The sequence below is a fragment of the Desmodus rotundus genome, chromosome 9, assembly GCF_022682495.2.
Source record: "Desmodus rotundus isolate HL8 chromosome 9, HLdesRot8A.1, whole genome shotgun sequence".
In the NCBI taxonomy this organism is placed as follows: domain Eukaryota; kingdom Metazoa; phylum Chordata; class Mammalia; order Chiroptera; family Phyllostomidae; genus Desmodus; species Desmodus rotundus.
The window spans coordinates 68,831,931-68,852,500 of NC_071395.1; the positions used below are offsets into that span (position 1 = coordinate 68,831,931).

The 20,570-nt window shown below is 48.9% G+C and overlaps 1 protein-coding gene across 4 annotated transcripts in view; it reads right to left on the reverse strand.

Annotated features, from left to right (window-relative positions):
• Nucleotides 1-19,930, reverse strand: part of SHISA6 (shisa family member 6) — a 274,869-nt gene extending 254,939 nt beyond the window's left edge. For 3 of the 4 annotated variants that reach the window (XM_071219297.1, XM_071219296.1, XM_053910901.1), the window contains exons 1-2: nt 19,809-19,930; nt 18,457-19,466 (exon numbers count right to left, since the gene is read on the reverse strand). In XM_071219297.1, coding sequence (XP_071075398.1) covers nt 18,457-19,091 — 635 coding nt within the window. In that variant the 5' untranslated portion in view covers nt 19,092-19,466; nt 19,809-19,930. Of the gene's footprint in view, nt 1-18,456; nt 19,618-19,808 lie in introns of those variants that run through there. The other variant, XM_024564740.3, reaches the window with a different exon arrangement.
• Between the last annotated feature and the right edge of the window lie 640 nt (nt 19,931-20,570).

Genomic DNA, 20,570 nt, shown 5'->3' on the forward strand with positions numbered 1-20,570 from the left:
TACTATATGGCCTAAAAATTCTACTCCTAGGTACACACCCAAGAGAAATAAAAACATACGTCCCCATAAAAGTTGTATATGAAGGTTTATGGCAGCATTATTAACAATAGCCAAAGGGTGGAAACAACCTGTGTGTACCTCAGCTGATGAATGGATAAACGAAACGTGGTGTGTTCATACGGTGGATTATTTACTGTCCGGCCGTAAAAAGCAATGATGAACTGACCCACACTACCACATGAATAAACTCTGAACGCATCATGCATCATGCTAAGTGAAAAAAGCCAGTCACAAAGGACCACATGTTAAGTATTCCATCTATGTAAAATGCCCAGATTAGGCAGATCCATGGAGAGAGAAAGCAGATTTGCCCATTCCCAGGGCTGGGGGAGGGGGAAATGGAGAGGGACTGCTAAGAGGTGTAGGGTTTCTTTGGGCATAAGGTGAAATGTTCAAGAATTAGGTAGTAGTGATAGATACCTTGACAGTTCTAAATGTACAAAAATCACTGAACTGTACAGTTTAAAATTTAAGGGTAAATTTTATGGTAAGTGAACTATATCTCAATAAAGCTAATATTACAAAAGAAAAGGTTTGTATTATTTTTCTTTCTTTCTTTTTCTTGTCTCCCAGGTTTGTCAGGACTCCTATGTGTTTGGAGTGTGGATTCCTGAGGTTGGGTTCTCTGCTTTCAGTAGGCCAAGCCTGAACCTACATCAGTCATCCTCCATGGCGACCTTGGACACTGACAATGTCCAACTGGGGCAGGAAATGCTACAGGAGAGCCCGGCACAGAGAATTGCATGGGCCTAAATGTCAACAGTGGCAGGGGTGAAGAACCCTGACTTTCGTCTGTACAGCACTAGATGAATTGGGTCTGAGATGAGGGCTCAACGCAGTCCAGTTAGACAGGGGCCTCCTGAGCAGCCCAAACGGAGACTGGAGGCGGGGCTGGGCTCCGTGAAGATGCACTGGAGCTGGGCACACTGAAATAGGCGTTCAGGAGGAGGGAGCCTGGTCTCTGGGCTGTCAGTGTGTCCTCAGGTCTGAACATCCTCCAAGGTTCATCCTTTCCCAGTGCCCTCTGGCAACTGGAAAGGTGGCCCTAATCCCCAGAGGGTGTGTCCTTAGGAGCGATCCCCTCTGCTAGCCCCCTCCTCCACCCCTAAGCTCCCTGACCCCCCTCCTTGCTCCCATTCCTCTCCATCTTCCATCCCCTTCTCTCCAGGGAGCCTGATAAATATTATTCTAATTCTGAAATGTGCGATCCCAGTCTCACCTAATTAATTTGGATACGCCAGAGGAAATAGGTTAAGGCCTGAGCTACTTTCTAACCGCAGGAAAAAAAAATGGTCACTGAGGAACAGGGAACAGATTCTATAAAACAGCAGGTGGCAGCTTTCAGGTCTGAGAGGCGCAGACTCCCTAAAAGAGAGGACAGAGAGAGACAGACAGACAGTGACCGAGAGAGACAGAAAGAAAGAGGTCGAGACAGACAGAGAAAGGAAAGAGGACAGAGGTGGATAGAAGTGGAGCCAAACAGATGGAAAGCGAATGAGCAAGGCAGAGAGAGAGCTCAGGGATGAGGGAGTGAGACAGAGAGAGAGGCGGGCACAGAATCAATGGGACAGAGAGAAGTAGGTAGAAGGAGTGAGAGACAAAATGAGTAATAGTCCTGGAGAAATTCAGAGAAACAAAGTGATTCAGAAGGTGAGAGACATTGGGGGAAAGCGAATCAGAGGGAGAGAGACAGAGATGGGCAAGGGAGGATTGAGGACAGGTTCCAATCTCTCCTCCCCCAGTGCCACTTTGGCTGCAATACCTACATATATATATTTTTTGTAAAAAAACCCAACACTTTCTGCCTGAATTATATGGATAACTGCCTCATTCTCGGCTCCCTTCCGCACGTGGATCCCTTGGCTGGCTTGTGTTGGTGTGCTGCAGGCCGGGGAAAGTAAATTAACTGGGCAGCAAATCTGAGCAGGGAGAACAGTCATTCTGATCCTTCAGGCCAGGAAATGTCAGTGTCCTTCAATACATCTGTGCACTAACCATCTGCATAATTGAAATGGCTATCTTCTATTTGGATAACACTTAGTTTCTACATCCGTTCATCTTCCTTATCTACTGTGATGCCCATACTAACCCTGTGACCTTTGTAGCTACTGATCATCACCTCCATTTTTACCAAGAAACTGAGGCTCAGACTAACCCCAGGACTAGGCCATGATGGAGCAGGAGTCTGAGCCTTGGGCTTATGGCTTGAGTCTAGGTGTCCTGCTCACCAGGACTACCTCTCACATACATCGCACTCTCCTGTGAATCTGCAGCCTGAACACAGCCTCCTGGTCTCTCCAGCTGGTCCTGCTAATTTAGCACGTGCCAGTTAATTTGGAGGCATGGTGAAACAATTAGTAAATGAGTGATTCAGGTCAAAGCCAATTATTTATTTGCCTGAAACTGTGGTTGAGGTTGTCATTGGCCCCAAGGAAATGGAAGTATACTTGAGTTTCCTGCATGTTGAGTTGTCCTAACACCAGGGGCCAAGCCCGATCAACATTCTGATGTGCTGCCACCTGCATTCAAGACGTGAAATCTTTCTGAAAATAGCGCATGATTCCCCTTAACAATAGGAAAATAAACAAAACCTTGTTCATAATTTTGCTTCACAGCCTTGCCTGCTTGGGAAATTGAAAGCTATCACTCATTTAGCAGTTACTATATGTCAGGAACTATATGTCAGTTACTATACATGCTAAACTGTTACTTGTATATGATAGAATCCAAACAACAACCTTTTATGGCAGGTGTTGCATTTTACTGCTGAGAAAAACTAAGGTTTTGAGAGATTTGCTATTTTTCCCAAAGTCACACAACTAGTCAATGGAAAACAGAGATTGCAAACATAGGTAGGTTAAACTACAGAGGCTGGCTTTGTATCACTGAATTACCCATCCATTCATTCATCCATACAAAGCTCCATTCATCCATCCGTCCACGCACCCACCCACGCACCCATCATTTTAACCGTCCATCACTTAATCACATTTGTTTTTCACCTACTGTATCCCTGCGATGGTCTCTGAACACAAGGTTTCAGAGTGTTCAATCTGCAGTGGAAAAATCTACCCAGACAGAACTCAGCTGCCTCCAACTGCCTGGTTCTATTCACTTTAGTGAGTCATTGACATCAACAGCTCTGAAAGTTTTTACACAGTTTTACCAGGCAACATTTTTGTCAAATGAAATTCTGGGCAAAACACCAATATACTTCACTAGACCCTTGCCCTGCATGAGACCAAAGTGAGGAGTCCTGCTTTACTAAGCTTTTGTCCTCTCCAGCTAGTAATCCACAGGCTTCACAGAGACTCCAAGCTTAAAACAAATGTGGCAAAAAGGTGCCCCCCACAAAAAAGAAAAACAAAAACAGAAAAACCTTGGACCCTGACCAGTGTGGCTCATCTGTTGGGCATCATTCTGCAAACAAAAGGTACAATCTGCAGTGAGGGCACATGCTTGAGTTGTAGTTTGGTCCCTAGTTGGGGCATGTATGAGAGGCAACTGATTAATGTTTCTCTCTCACATCGGTGTTTCTCTCCCTCTCTTTCTCCCTCTGTTCCCCTCTCTCTAAAAACAATAAATAAAATCTTAAAAAAAAATCTTGGAATTTTTTGTCACAATTTTCACTCAGTGATCAAATGGTGAAACTTAGGTCCTCCCAAATTAAGTTGGGAACCTGGAGATCCTTAGTTCATCTGCTAAGCTTTCTCATTTGAACTAAATGCTTTCCATGGGGGCCCCATAAATATCACTGGTCACTAAAGAGGAATGAATGGAAACTGGCCTCTTGACTGCAACATTGGGATTTCTGAGCCATTTGAATAACACGGAAGGGAGAAAGTAAGTCCAGCTACTATTCAGTCAGTTTTCTGGCTCCAAGGGCAAGGCAAGCTGGTTTGCTTAGACCTCTAATCATGCACTTTCTCTTCATCGGGAGTTGGAAGCAATTTATGCTGTTAGATAGGTATGATAGAAGGCCAAATAGATCAACTCCCTGAATACACTATCCTGGTTAATGTTCCTGTTCTTAAGGACTAATGAGAACACTCTTGTTTTTGAAGAATTGTCTAAAAGCATTCCTGTCTAATTAAGTTGAGTACACTGAATAGACATTTTTTTTTTAAAGAATGCAAGGTCCTTCCATGAGTGAGCCACCAGTCTAATTTTTAGTTCTCTTCACAGAGAAAACTAAGTAAAATGCAGACAATCTAGGAGATGAGGCTATTCATATGAAAACTGCGGGACAAGCCATGGAATGTTGTTTTTTTCCTTTAAGTAAACCTCTCATAGAGAGCTACTTCATTTGGCTTTCTCCTAAAAGTAGAGTGTAGACATCCTCTTCCAGTTAAGTAAACGCTGGCTGTGTGAGTCCCAGGAACTGAGCTGTCACTTGACACTGACACCCAGGGAACCGCGAGCATCCTCTGTAACCTCGTCCTCATGCTTCTCTAACGGGCTGCCAGGGGCCTTTTATTCTCTGAAATATGCACCCCGGACAAGAGAAGTGAATATATTTTTAATAAACATGGCCCAAGGAGAATGGCTTAATTTAGTTCTCCTTATTCCCAGTTCTCTCGCAGTCCACTTGAAAGACACAGCTGCCAGCTTTGTGTGTGCACAAGACCGCTCTCCTCACAGACAGGCTCCGAAGGGATGGGGTGCTGTCTTTGTTGTGGTAACAATGTTTGTGCATCTGCACAGAGCTGTTCTGCAGGTCTGAGTTGTGCCCGCACAATTGGAATTCATCATGGCCAATAAACATCACAGAGCTCGGCAAGCAAAGGCGCAGCCTGCCTGCTTTGTTTTTCACGCAAGCAGGGCTAGTCACGCCATTGTGATGGGCGCCTGTCCTGGGGCTGTCGCTCCATGCCAGCCACAAGCCAGGCAGGGTGGACATGGTCCCCTGGCGCCCCACTCATTCCCAATAGCATCATCTCCACACACTCCATTCCTTGACTCATCAATCATAGGAAAATTCACCCAGGCCTGGGAAATTGGGTCACGTCAACCACAAGCACAGACTTTTCAGAAATATTTGGATTGTTTGTCTGAGAATGAATTAAAGATCTGGATGTGTCGAGTGCAGCTCCCACTCAGAACCGAGGAAACAAAGATGCTACCAAGATTTGTTCTAGCACTTCAGCAGCCAGGTGATGGATGAGTTAATAAATGCACCTGCTGCTGTTATTGTTGTTACTATTGGTGTCATCTTCTTGATTTGCTCTGGGCACGAACCTAAATCTATAGGTGAGGCAAAATGAAGGTGGTCTAGTCTAGTGGTTAAACGTGTGGATTCTGAAGTTAGAGTACCTAGGTCGGAACACCGGCCCCATGGATACAGTGTTGATCATTAGCTAGCTACTTAAGTACTTTCTGCTTCTGTTTCCTCATTGAAAAAACAGGGCCAAAATAAGGCCAAAAATAATGTCTACCTCTTAGGGTTATTATGGAGATTAAATGAGTTAATATCTGTAGAGCATTTAGAACAGAATGTGGCACTTAGTAAGCACTATGTAAGTATTTGATTAATTAAATACATCCAAATACAATCTCCCAGTGCCTACAGAGGCTCAGCCTATAGGACCAAAACAAAAGCACAGGTGGAAAACGGGAAGTCTTGGAGGACTGACTGAACAATGCCAGATGGCAAAACTCTTGGCATGGAGAGTGAGCTGCCACATGGCATAGCTCTGGCCATGGGTCATCCTGGAAGGGACCAGTCACATCCCGTATTTCCTACTCAGGCCTAAGGATGTGAATGCATCTGGCCACACACCAGTTTTTGCTGAACCTTGAACTTGGACTTTGTGAGCCAAATGCAAAGAGGGTGTCTGTTTGCTCCTCTCTGCAAGGTCATCACAAATTGTGCTTCCAAGGGTGTGAGAGGATGCCTCAAGATAAAGTCCCAGTGAAAAGCAAAGGGATTCACATCATGAGCGAAACAAATCAAGATTTTATTGGGGCATAAAAGGGCAAACGGATCAAATTGGCCAGGGTAACATTTTCTGCAAAGGATTCAGTTATTTTTAGATCATTCTTCCCACCTCCCGTTTGCTTTCTTTTCTTTCTTCCTTTCCTTTCCTTCCTTCCTTCTTTCTTTCCTTCCTTCCTTTCTTAAAAAAATTATAAACAACATCGTCATTTCCAAGCTCAAGTACCTTCATATCAATGCAACTATCAGAACGGTGGGATGCATAAGGAAAGACCACCCCAAATTCTCTCCATTTTGGTTAAGTCATTCATTCATTCAGTCATTGCTATTGAGCACCCACTTTCTGCCAGGCACTGCTCTAGTCACTACACTACAGGAATGAACAAAACAGGCAAACACACTTGTCCCCTTGACATCGTGGTGGAGGAGATGGACTGGTTGGTGCCTATGGCTGGAGACAGGCCAATTTCCCCCCAAATAATCTTTAGATGTTTAAATTGTGTTTGAATGACTGAGACCCACATGTTTGCTAAGTGTTCCTCAAGAGCTGCATAAGCAAGCAAAGGGAGAGGAGTCAAAGTGCTTTCCATAAGGGACCCAGGTACTACAGAAGTGCATCCTGTCACACCTTGCAGTAGGTGTGATGCTGTCTCCTGAATCCAAAAAGGGGTGTTGGAGACAGTGATGCAGGAGCAGGCTCCTCAGGCAGCACAGGCAATTGAGAAAGACAGAGCTCAGTGTCCCCTTATGCCCCAGAGACAGAGCAAGTGGTGCTACCTCTGTTCCCAGGTTCCTAACCTCTTCTGCCCAGCTGGTCATTCCACGAGGAGAGAACAAAGGTGAGCCCTCATTTGGAGGCTGTGGCATAATCTGTAACAGAATTCTCAGAGCCAAAAGGGAGTGAGTTTCTGGATTCTACAAACTCAGAGGAATACAAAAGAAAAGGAACAAGAAGAGGGGAAATTAGCAGGAGCCCCAAGAGGAATTAAAAAGGGAATACGAAGCAGTCTAGAGTCAAGCATCACCAATCAGCAGAAATGGGGGCAGGCTAATCCCAATCAATGAAACAGACATGGAAATTACAGAACACTTTAAAGGAAATGCATTTTTACTGCTTCCTGAGCCATTGCAGGATTACAAAACAAAACAAAACACCTGATCTTTGGAGAGCTACTCTATTGAATAGATAAGAATGATTTGTAATTAGCGGACCAATTGTCTATGGAGGAGACTGATTGAAGAAAATCTGTCCTTCTGGATGCTGTACGTGCCCTGCACAGTCCTTGCAGTCTTGTCTGAGCCATTAATCTCTTCATCGCAGCTTTTTATGAGAGAGAGAAAAGGAAAACAACTTTGCCCAGGCCCAAGGTGCAGAAATTTTGAATTTGTGGTGTCCAAGCTGATGCAATGACAGCAGGACAAGTTCATGAAGGAGACCTGAGGGAGAGAGGAAGGGAACACACTCAACAGAAGTGAGCAAGAATCAAAAGAAGGACAGATGGAGATAGAAGCGACAGTGGACAAAGACACTGAAAGGAACAAGAAGAAATATTCTAATGATGGGACTTGAGAGAAAGAGAAAAGTGACAGATCCTCTGCTAAAGACTCACTGAATTCTCTTTGCAAATGCTTGGGGGTAGGGAGGACGGCCTGGCACGGAGGTGGGTGAGATTGGCTGCTGGTTATCTGAGAACAGAAAAGCTGTGTGATTTCCTATAGCATAAAAAGCCTTCTAGGCTGTGGGGAGGAGGGATGGGGAGAAAAGGCACACAACTGTAACTGAATAACAATACAAAATTAAAATTAAAAAAAAAAAGACCAGTAATCACAGGGGCAAAAAAAAAAAAAAGCCTTTTAGGCCAAGGAGACAGCAATCCTGAGAAAGCTCAGGCAAATTCTCAGGATGCACTAAAAAGTCAGAAAGAGCCACCTGCTAGTCAAACAGGGAGGCTGGAATCCTGTTCTTCTGCATGTCCTAGAGCAGCCCGGTGCCTGGGCTGGGCCTCAGGCCCTGTCTTCTCAGGGAGGTGGGTTAATGTGGCCCTTTCGTGCTCAGCAAAGCTGCCCAGAAATCAGCATTCCCTACTGATGGGACCTGAGACTGATTCTGGGACTGGAAAAGAAAACTGTCCTGGCAACTTCTTTGCTATTACAGATTCAGCCCCCTCCCTGCTGACCTGTATTCCCAGGAGCTCCAAAGGCTCCACCACACACTCTCAGAAGTCACTCAAAATGAACAGCCACACCTCCTGCCCAGGCACTCCCTCTCTGGGTCCAGTTCCCTCCCCCTTAGAGCAGCAGAACCCAGACAAGAGAGAAGAGGTGACTATGGATGGAAAGCATACCTCCCAGAAGAGGACACTTGGCTAAGGCGATCACAAATATGTCCAGAGGACAGATGTCCCAAGTAATGAGACTTTAATGCCGGAGCTAATGGGAACAGTACACGAGACCAAATGCCAAAAAAACAAGGAATAATGAGAGTGTTTGGGAAGCCTGCAGAAAGCAGCAACTCTTCTCCCAAACACCGCTGGGGAGCAGGGCCAAGGCTGTAGTCACCAAGCCTGGTCGGAATTCAGGCTCCAGGAGTCTTGAGATGGGGACGGTCACTGTCCACAAGGAGGATCTGGGGTTCTCCTGCCCTCTGACTAGGAGGGGAATGAGCCAGGGTCAGGGCTGAAAACAGTGAACAGGAGCCCATGATCCTGGGGAGAGCCAGGGAAATGGTGCCCACAGCCACTTCACTGAATAAGCACCCTGGTCAGGGGCCTTTGCCCTGGAGCCCCACCCCTGACCATGATGAGCAGAGCTTGAGAGTGGAACCCAGGGCTCATGGGGTTTCCTGTGGTACCTTCGTTTTCATATGCCTTTCAGGACAGAGGGCTTCAGGGCACAAGAAACAGAAAGAACAAGGAATTGGGAAGCAGGACAAAGAGAATCAAGGCAGGAAAAGAACAGAGCTACAGCGGGAAGCAGAAGTGAGCTGGCTGAAATTCTGTGTCTTGTGTACACAGTGCTAGATGTCCTAAGTGGGGTGGCGGGGGGAGTGTGATAAACGGGGCTGTTTGTGAGCTGTACATCGCAGTAATAAAACTGGCAATGGCCCAAGGTCCACCCTCTCCCCATAGATGGTTTTCTCTAGCCCCCCTATTACTCTCAGGAGCTAGAGCTCATCCAGAATTGCCCCGGGCTCTTTAAATACTGTAAAAGATTTTATTTTGGGGTTTTTTTTCTCCTCAATCAAAATCAGGGTGTTTCATTTTGATTTTGGTTTTTACATTTTCTTTGTATCACCTTCACTATTCTCAGCCAATATTCATTTTGAAAAAGGGCTCTTAGGCCCCCTGGGACCTCTTTGTGCCTGACATGCAGTGCAAGTGAGGGTCATCAGCTCAGTTCTGAGGCACCTCATCAGTAGGCCATTTGTCTTCCAATCCCTTACGGTGACAGCCTGTCCCAGGGCAGGAGCAGGTGGGTCTTTGCTTTCTCAAGTAATCTGAGTATCACGGACAATTTACATCCAGGCAGATGAGAGCCAGCTGTCCTACTAGCCCCCCAAGGAAATGGAGACCAGAAATGTACTCGTTGTATGACCTTTAAGAAGACACCAAGCCTCTTTGAGTTGATTTCCTCATCTGTTAAATGAGCATCTACACTCAGAGGGTGACAGAAGAATGCAGTAAGACACCACCCTCAAGTGCTTAGCAGGGTGCCGGTATGGAGCAAGCCCTGGAGAATGGGAGCTCTTCTAAGTGTTTCCCTCCCTGCTGCATCCACATGATTTGAGTTCTCACCTAACTGAAATCTCAGATCCTCCTCAACGCCGGCTTTCTGGGGTTGCACGGTGATGAGTTTGTGTAAGCTCCTGGTGGGATGATCACCTGAGCAGAGGCAAAGGGACTCCCAGTCACAGAGCAGCTCTGACTCCTCCCAGCATGACCAGCAGTGCCCTTTGAGGACTCAGTAGGGCCAGAGGCTCCGCCCCAGCCCATGCAGTGGCAGCGACACCTGTGCCCAGCCCCTCCCCACCGGCTAACCCTGATGGAGAGGAAGGAACACCATCCCACCCACAGCAGCACAGCCTACTGCTCCCCAGCTGCCAAGAGGAGTGAGAACTGGCAACAATAGCTGCACCTGGAGGCCCCACATCACCTGCCCCAAAACTCAGCTTGCCCCACCGCTGTTCCATTGCTGTGATCAATCTCGTCAAATGAATGAACTTTTGGGAGGGCCTGGGGAGGCACCATCAATGCACATTAGGGATCTACTGGCAGTACCCCTGGGAGTCCATCTTCCTGTGTTTGCCAACATTTTTACTTCATCGATGGCTGCCTGGCCCAAGCGGTGACCTCATCTGAATGCCAACTTGCAGAGGTGATGGCATTTAGATGGACAGAAGAGGGAGCACAGAAAACACCCAGCACTGACCCTACACACCTGGCCACATGCATCCCAGAGAAAATGGGTCCCTTTACCCTCAGAATCAAATTAGGAATCTAAATTGAGCTCTCTGTCTATTGTCTCATGCAGGAATGTGGGACATTCTCTCTTTTTGTTCCCCACCCTTTCTGGGCAGTTATTCGAGCTCTTTTCTGCACATTCATCTCTTTTCTTTTCCCTCTCCCAGTTTCTCCTCTGTCGGCCCCGACACAGTGATACAGCACAAAACTGATTTCCTTCAGGCCAGTCAGTAGTTATGCTTCCACATGAGAAGTGGCACCTCCAAGGGGTCCCCATGGAGAGCCGAGACCTAGTCTGCAGGGCTGCCATTCATTACAGGAACGCCTCCTCTGGGCACCTGCCTTTGGAGACAGCTGATGCGGCTCCTAGGAGAGCAGGTCTCATTACTGGAGGCACTCTTTATTTCTAATGAATAACCAGCCGATCACCTATTTCATTCATCGGTCTCAGCCCCATGACTTATTGCTGCTTACAAGAATCAAATCTACCCTGAGAGGATAAAAATATGCTACCATTACACAGAGTCATAGTGACGTGCTGTGGGCTCTGAAAGCACTTCCAAGAGAGAAACGGTGGCAACATTTCCCTGGGAAGAATCAGTGTGCAGCCTCCCAAGGTGACTGCTCAGAAGAAAGACACATTAGGATTCGTGTGCCCCGGTTCTTTTAAAGGAAGAATCAGGTACACTGCAGGCAAAGGCCTCAAAATGCATGCCACAGAGATTAATTTCACATAATGATTGGACCCGAATGTCCAGCTTCATTAGCCATCCTGCCAGTAACTTCTCTGGACCCCTCACCTTGTATTCACCTGGGCCCTGAGATGTCCAGGCCCAGAGCTGAGAAAGGGCAGGAGTGGCCCAAGTGGATGCACGTCTGTGGCTCACAATGCTGTCTTAGATATGCAGGGGCCATCCTGGAGGACAAGCCTGAAATCATCCACACACAGGCCCACAGGATGCCTGGAGGTGCCTGGTGGGTCTCAGCATGCTCACCCATCTCTGGGGGAGGTGGGGTGCAGGGGGAGAGAGAGAGAGAGAGAGTGCGCACACACGAGCACATTCACAACCCCAATTTTAATTAAGATTTCTGCCCACAGTTGTATTCAGTGACCCGGTGCCAGGGTTCACAACTCTTTGGCTTGTGCCATGTCTTCCTTCTTCAATGGTCTGTATTACTCAGATCTGATGATGCTTAGATCGGCCTATTGCCCTTTTAAAAAGATAAGTAGAAAAAATGCAAGAAGACCAGGGAAGATGAATGGAAATCATTATATTGGATGGAAGACCTGAATGAGGAAAGGCTAAAAAATGTAGGGAAGCTGTCACTCACATCTCTAATCTACAAGTTATTTCGTGATGACTAAGAAATATGTATGTGAAGTAAAGCAGAATAGGTTTGCACTGGGCAAGACGAGGCTGTGCAGTACCATAGGAGAAATGCTGGCCCCTGGCTTCTAGACTGCGCTAACTCACCACAAGCTGGGAAATGTTGACACTGGAATCCAACCTCTCCACACTTCTGTTGTCTCACTTATAGAAATAGGAAGCTGTGTTAAGTGACAACTACAATAAAAATTCTATGCTCCTATGTTCATAGCGTTGTTATCTACAATAATCAAGATCTGGAAACAGCCCAAGTGCCCATCAGCAGATGAGTGGATAAAAAAGAAGTGGTCCATTTACACAATGAACTACTACGTGGCTATAAAAAAAGAAGGAAATCTTACTGTCTGTGACAGCATGATGGACCTGGAGACTATTATGCTAAGTGAAACAAGCCAGTCAAAGAAAGACAAGTACCATATGAGCTCACTCATATACCGAATCTAATGAACACAATAAAATGATGAACCCAATAAAACTAGAGGCATGGATACATGGAATGGACTGACAGATCTCAGAGGGGCAGGAGGTGGGGGTGGGCTACAGGAGATTAGCCAAAGACATACATACATGTAGGCATAGCCTATGGACACAGACAGCAATGTGGTGAAGGCCAAAGTAGGTGCCAGGTGGAGGGGGGCAAAGGGGGAGGAAGTGGGGGAAATCGGTCATAGTGTCAACAATAAAAAACAAAATTCTATGATTCTGTAAAGGATGAAAAGAGAAGAGTGCTTCTTTGCCTTCTCAGAACATTCTGCTTTTACTTCTACAGAAGATAGAGAAGAAGAAGAAAAAGAATAACTATAATATACAAGATTAGCAATCTGTCCTGAATGGCCTTGAAATGAGCTGCTCTTGAGGGACTGAGACCCTCTGGGGGTTCGCTGGTCAACTCTTCCACCAACCCCTCTCTCCTCTCTGCAATATCTGCAAAAGAAAATGCTAGGCATATGAGGTCGCAAACGTGACTCAGGGAAAAATAATGGCTTAGAGTTTCCCAAGATAGAAAAAAGAGGAAAAAATCACAGCAGAAGGCATTTTACAAATGAATTGAACCTAGTCCCTAGTAGAGTCTGTCAGAGTCCCTCTCTCCATCACCAATCTCAGACATCTTCTACACCCAAAAGTTTAAGCCATAATTTTGTAGTTCCACAAGATACATACTGCCAAGGGATATAACAGAAATTATAAGACAATGCACTTGAATTCACCATAATTTCAAAAACACATCACCCAGGAATGAGAATGGGGAGAGTATGGCAGGGAAGAAGAGAGGTAACAGCCAGTAGCCAGTAGCTGGGTATTAGTTCCAACAAGTGGCCGAGAGTCTTGCCAACTACAGAAAAGAAGCCAGAAAGTTAAGATGTAAAGGCAATCCTGCCAGGCCCTGAGAAATCAGGCAGTGAAACTGAAAGAATGAAGCTCCTTTTGGTGTGGCTCCCTTCTTTTCCAGATCCATGGGCATGTCTGGCTGGGGACAGTGAATAAGCCGCTTTCTATCAGCTCACTTTTTCAGCTGTCTTAACCACTGCTTCCCGCACAATTGATCTGAATCGACTGCACAGTCAGATCTCTTGTTAAAATAGATTGAAAAGAATGCACTGGACTTTTTCTCTACCTGTGCCTTGGAGGCCTGGAACTGTAGGTAACCTTTTGGTATCTTAGCAGCAGGTTCCTTCAAATGCATGTGCTCTGAGCCTGGGGCAGGAAAGAGGGACAAAGGTGCGCGCATTCTGGGCATGGGGTCGGGTGAAGAGGACATGAAGACAGAAAGTAACATACCAGGAAGAACTGCCATGTCCAGGAATTTTTGAAAAGTGTTTGCATGGCTGACCTGCTGAATCAAGAATGAACCCTGCTAGCCTCATGTGTAGCCTCAAGATAACAAACATCCACTTTACAGTTTGCAACATATCTCACCCACAGTATGTGAGCAGGGAGCCTCTGTTGAATGAACGCACATGCATGTAGCTGCAGGCGTGTCAGAAACCAAGCACAGCCTCTGAGAAACACCATCCATGTCTCACCTGATTTCCTTCCTACTTTTACTACTGTTGCTACTTTCTGTTCTCCTGGTGTCCTTCCCTAACCACTCCTCCATATGTCTTCTTAAATTTTCCACAATTTTACTGCTTTTCCTACATGCTTCTTTTCCTACCTTTTTTTACTGAAAGAAAATGGAAAACATGCAAGACAAAGACCTTCAGTCCAAGGCAAGATGGTTTTGTTCTTCTTTCCAACTGCTATATTTGAAGCAAAAAAAAAGATGACTCTGTTCAGAGGAATTCATTCTAATGAGTCCACAGTGCTTCAACAAATGGAGGGTTTGGAGTTATCTGACAATTCATTGCCCAAGAAACCAAGAAGAGAACTCTAAATCAGTCAGCAAAGTGGTCCAGTGGTTATGTAGCCTGTGAGGAAAAAACAGAGCTTTGGATTTGTAATTACTTTCTAGAGGGAGAAAAAGTCAAACAAAGTGATCCCTGATTTCTCTAGAAATAAGCAGAGGAAGCCAAAGAGGAAGGACCCTCCTGCCAACCATAGGGGTCACCTCTTAACACTTTTTTCCTTTTGCCTAAAACCATCTATCTATTCAGGTTTTTTCTCCACAGCCCCGAGCAATTCTCCACCACCACCTCCAAATTCCTCATCATCACTGTGCGGGGCAGCTCTGACTTCACCAACACCATCTAAAGCATCCTAACAGCTTCCTGACCCATCTGGTAATTAGCCATTTCTTAAAAAACCACATAGTCCCTCTCTTAGAATGATTCTCATCTCCAAGACACTAATGAATCAACTCGGGGTAAGAAGCGGGTAATGGGTTTGAATGTGAAACAACTCCTATAGAATTGAATGTTAAAAGAAAGCCAGGCTCCTAGGGCATTTCCTGAGCAGAGCCCCTGCCGTTGGAAAACATCAACAGCCCCTCACTGAACACAGAGCCCCAGGGAAGCACTGCAGAAGCTGTTCGTGAAACTGAAATCAGTGGATACCTGGCCAGGTGGTTCAGTGGGTTAGAGCATTGTTTCCAATACACCAAGGTTGCAGGTTCAGTCCCTGGTCAGGGTGCATATAAGAAGCAACCAAAGAATGCATCAATAAGTGGAACAAGAAAATGTCTCTCTCTCTCCCTCCCTCTCTCAAATCAACAAAAAAAAATTTTAAGAGGCTTTAAAATTGGTGGATGCCTGTAGCCCAGCAACTAGAGCCTCAGCCTGGGCAGATGAAAGGGAGAAGATGAGGCAGGGATCCTGGTGGGAAAAGGGGTTTTGATTGGGAAAGGCGGGCCCCCACATTTCTCCAGGTGTGGTTCTCCAGGTCCAGAGTGTGGGTTCCTCTGCCCGTCTCTGTCTCCTCCCTGCTCAGTGTGACTGTGCCCATCTGTTAGAATCACCAGAGAGCTGATAGAGGGTCTGGCAGAAGTAACACCTGTTGGTTGGTCGGGTAATAATATGGGTGTAATAATTTATAGTTGTTATTTGAACATGTCACCTAAAATGTGATGTGGTGTGCTTGAGTGTGATATTGTTATGTTACAGAATTACATGCTTATGATTTTGAAATAAGAGTTTGTAATAAGAAAGGGCACTATTTGTGCGAGACCCTGTAGTTTTTTTCCCCTACAGACAGGATGGCAACATCTAATCACTTCGGGAAAAGTCTAAATCGGTTCTTTCCTAAAGGAACAGGAGAAGTGAAAGGAAGACCTGACACCTAAGGGATGCACGGGCACATGCAGGTACAGAGTGGGGAGTTGGGGGTTGGGGGGGCACTGGCCAGCCTAGGAACCCAGGAGGAGGAAGATGGTTGGTCCTGGGGCAGCATCTTTCTTTTCAACCCTTCCAACACTCCCACCAATGTCCCTTTCATTGAGGCAGGTGTCCTCACTCAGCCCCTGCTTGCCCAGCTACCATCTTCAGAGAGAATCACACAGAAATAAGCTCCTTGCCTTTTCAGAAAGGAAATGTCTTTGGTGAACTATTTCAAGGACTATCTAACCAAGTGCATGCCCGTCTTTCCTCACTGCCCTCTGAAGAATATGCTTTCTCTCTTATCCCCCATTCTCCTCAGGGAAAACTCATTATGGTGCTAATATTTACCTCTTTCTCTGTCACTCTCCCCCATTTCCTACCCCAATTCCCAAACAAGACATTCTGCACATACTGCTCCCCAAAATAGCAAGCAGTGACCTGTGAGGTGTGAGCAAAGTGATATGAGCTTGGTAACCTGCACCCCCATGAGTCAGTGAGCAGCTCCCTGAAATGTGCACACTCACCCTGACACGCCTGGGAGGAAGTTGCCAGGAGATGGTGTGTGCCTGACTTACCCAAAACTAAAAGATAAGTTCCTCCCACCTGCCCAAGGTCACTCATGGAGCATCCTAGATGGCTCTCTCATGCTGTCTCCCTTCCCCCACCCCGACACAGAGATGGGCATTGTCCCCTACCCAACAAGCACCAATATGATGGTTTCCAAATCACTGATCAGGCGCGACTGCAGCTGCTGGAGAGGTGCTGTGAACTGAATAAAATCAGGAGTTGAATTTGAGGGAGAAGCATCCCATATTTACATAATGGTCCAAGGGCTGAAATTCATCTCCATTCCCCTAGTTACCTCTCTTTCCAGACCCAGAGAAAAAGTGCCCCCAGTGGCATCACCACTGAGCCATACACACCTATATACCCCAATGCAGGGCGGGGAGATCAATGGTGTAAGGAGGGGAGAAAACACCAGGAGGGACCGTGACATCTCCAGGGTCACAAGCCAGTGGAACCCAGGCCAAGGCCAGCATCCAAACACCATCAGTATCCTTCTAGGCGATGCTGAATAAACTCAGCAGGAGGTGGCAAGATCAGGGTAGGGGTCAACTCTCTCTGAGAGAGCAGAGAACAACAGCTCAAAGAAAGGTTTGTGGGAATCAACCAGAAGGCCACAGCCAGAGTGGATGGTGCGATAAGAAGCCAGGACCACAGAAAGTTAAAGGAGACATCCCTCTGGGGCTGAGGGCAGAGATGGAGGGATGGTAAGGACCAGGTATATCTGCTTGCCCACAGGCAGTTCCTTCTCTGCATTCCAAGGTGAGCAAACAGAATTCTTCATCAGACAAGACCCGAAGGAGGGAATGTCTTGTCCTTATTTTGCTGTCCATCCCATCTGCCTTCTGCATTTGAGAACCTGCTCTGACCACAGATCATTTGTCACAATTGCTCCATCAGCTCTCAGAACTAGTCCAGTCACAGACTTACTACTTGAGAAATAGGAAGGGCCTGGGATGGACAGCAGTGGCCCCTTCCAGTGATGATGAATGAGGGCCATTAACAGGACTCCTGGAAGCATCCTAATTCCAACACCTGAGCTTGTCAGTATTGAAGTACCCACACTTTGAGGACTTGACTCAATTAGTCCTGCCAGGGAGTATCATCTTGTCTCAGCATCCCCAGTATCAAAGAGGAAAAAAATTATGCCCAGAAATTTCTATCTGCCTCAAGGTACAGGTGACTAATGCCCACAGCAGTGAGGGAAGAAGGTTCTCAGGACAAAAGGAGAGAAAGCAGAGTGCAGAGATGAGTTAAAGGTCTATGGCTCAGGGTGAGGGGCTGCTAGGTGAACTCAGAAGCAGGACTGGTCTGAGAGGTGGTCCCGGTTACGGGGGCAGTGCACACTTCATGTGTCAGAAATGGAGGAATTCCCTAGGGCTGCGTTTGTTCCCTGAAAGGACTCTGTTGAACCACGTCCAGCCATTCATCATCACAAGGGGACTGGAAGCAAAGCTAAGTCTACATCCCCTTCATGCTTGGTTCCTTGAGTCGTAAAAAGAGGCCAGTTTCCTATTCTCTGGGCTTTGGGGCAGGAGGCAGTCAGGGTGAAACCATGGACTACCTACCATATTTTGAACTGTTGGCATCCGCTTTGGTAGAAGGCAGCCCCCACCACCCCCTTAATGTAAGGAGTGAAAGATGCCCAGTGGGTTTAGCACAGCAAGAAGTGTTAACTCAGAGAGTTCTGCCTACAGGGTTTAAAAGAACAAGTCCTCCAGGCTCAGCAGGAAAGATAAGCAGCCCACTCTGCAGGAAGTGTGGAGACACCATCTGCCCTTGGTCAACATGGAAAAGGTAAATCTTTATTCCTCCTTCCCTAGGAGGCATCCTTTGTATAGTGCTCCCATTTCTAAAACCATCCGGTTTACACCAAATGAGCTGGTAATCTTTTCAGTAAGGTTCCAATGTTGGCCAGTTCCCTTTACTGAAGATGATACTACAGTGTAACTCAGAACACCAAATATACTAAGAGCTTCCACCAAAGTGCCCACATGCTTAAAAACTAAACCCTGGACTCCCACCCAGGAATACAGAATTTGTAAGATTCTTAAACTCAAACTTCATGGACCCCACCAATCCTTACTTTAGAAATCCCCCTACAACCGCAAGCATGTGTTCCCAGTTCTGAAGAAATGGAGAGGAGGGTACAAGAGGCGCTGATTTACTGCATGTCAAAGAAGCAAGGGTGAAGCTGACTTTAGAGAGTCAGGAGAGTCGTGGTGATGCCGAGAGTGAAGAGGACAAGGCGAGCGTGTTGAGAAGGGCTGAGGCTACAGGAGCCTGGGGGCTCTCACCTGTGGATGTTCATCTCCCGCGGAGGGCGGTGGGCCTTGTCATAGGAGACCTTGGCGAAGACGCCGGCCACGATGACGAAGGCGATCACCCCGCAGGTGATGTAGACGGTGAAGTTGGTCTTGTCCTTCTCCGGGTCGTACTTGTTCTCGGGCCCCGGCGACACCACCTTGGTGCTGGGCGTCTGTACCCACACCGGGCTCTGGTAGTTGTTGCACTGGCGCTGGTCCAGCTTCTCATGGCGCTTCTTGCAGCAGAAGCGGTAGTAGCAGGTGCCGCAGCAATACAGGTAGCCGCTCTCGCTATTGTTACACGCGAACTCCTTGTCGTACTGGCCGCTCACGTCGTAGTAGCCCCAGCACGTCTCGTAGGTGACCGCCGCGCTGGCCGCCACCACCGCCGCCGCGGACTGTTCCCGCCGGCTCCCCGCCTCCGGGACGCCGGACGCCCGAGCGGTGCCGTTCAGCTCGCGGCCGCCCCGGGCCAGGGCGCCCCCGGGACGCCGGCCCCCGACGGCAGCTGCGCCAGCGCTCAGGGTCCGGTTGGCGGCGCGGCCGCGGGCGGCGCGGGCGCCGGGCAGCAGATCGAGGGACTCGAGCGAGAGCAGCAGCAGCAGCAGGAGGCGCCGCGGCGCCATGGCGGGGCCGGGCGGGAGGGCGCGGGTAAGCTTCCACCGCAGGCCGCTACCCCGGCCGGCGGGCTCCGAGGGCGGCCGCGCGGACGGGACTGGCGGCGCGGGGCGGTCAGTGGCACTGGGGCGACGGCGCCATCGAGGCGCGAGCGGCGGCAGCGGCGACGGGGGCGCGCCGTGCGCACAGACCGGCCCGGCACGGGCAGCTCTCTCCTCTCACGCTGCGTGCCGGCTCTGCACTCCCCCTGCGGGCTCCGCGCGCCTCCGGGGAAGCCCCATCCCCCGCCGGCAGCGGCACGGCCCGGCGCTCGGCTTGGCTCAGGCAGGACCCGAAGCGCAGCTCAAGGAGGCGGCGGTGGCGTGGTCCCGTCCGAGCGGGTCCTGCGGGACAAGAAAGGGAGCCGGTCACGGGGTGGAGCGAACGGTGCTCCGGAGGCGGGAGGAAAGCGGCGAGCGGGGAGGGAGCGCGCAATCCTCGAAGAGCGAGGCTCAGGGCCAGGAGGGGTGCAGAGCCCGCTCCGGAGACGGGTACCCTCGGCCCGGCGCCCTGGCCACCGAGGGCGCACGAGCCGCCCCACCGGGCGCTGCTCCGCCGCGGAAGCCCCAGACCGCCCGCCCTTCAGCGCGCTCCCGCCGCAGGCTGGCTCTCTGGGACGGAACCCGCTGCGGCTGGGGTCAGGTGGCGGGTTCGGGGAGCGCGGCGGCTGGACCTCACTCACTCACCATGCCCGGCTGTGACTGCAGAGGCGGCGACCGGGCGAGAGCGCAGCGACAGCAGCGAGCGAGTCGGGAGCCACCGTCTCGCCGCCTGCACTGGTGCCGAGCGTATTCGAGAGGAGCGAAGGAGACACACGCACTCACACTCCCGCACACATGGGAGCGCCGCGAGGGGAGGGGATGGGGGAGGGCAGCCGCTCACTGCCGCCCACGTTTACACGCGCGGGCGCCCGGGGAGGGGGGTGGGGGAGCTCCTCTTTGCTTCTTCCCCCTCGCAGTACTTGAAGCTCCGCATCACCAAAGCCCAGGACACCCGTTAATCAAGGCGCACCAGACAGGCAAAGAGGGAGACGGCAGTGGGGCGGGAGTGTAGCCTCTGTGGCTGGCCCGCGGAGGACCAAACCTTCGGTGCCTGTGCCGGGTCCAGTCCTGGACCACGCGCTGCCCGAGCGGGAGTTGGGGTTTCTGCAAGCCTTTGCCACTCCCTAGCGGCGACACTTGCTGCGAGGAGATAAGGTCAAACCCATTGCTACAGGTTCCTAAACTGAGGCCAGAGTTCCGGTGTCTTGTGTGAGTTACGGAGATGCCAGTGAGCAGGGCCTGCACTGTCTTCCCCTTGGGCACTCTGCTTCCCGCCCCGCCTCTAGCATGCACACAGGCACTAGACGGCCCTAGCGCTGGGTGACCCCTCTTATTCCCTCTTCCCAGGACTTTTTCCCGACCATGGGGCAGAGTTAGAAAAGCTGCCTGAGCCACTAAGACTCAGTA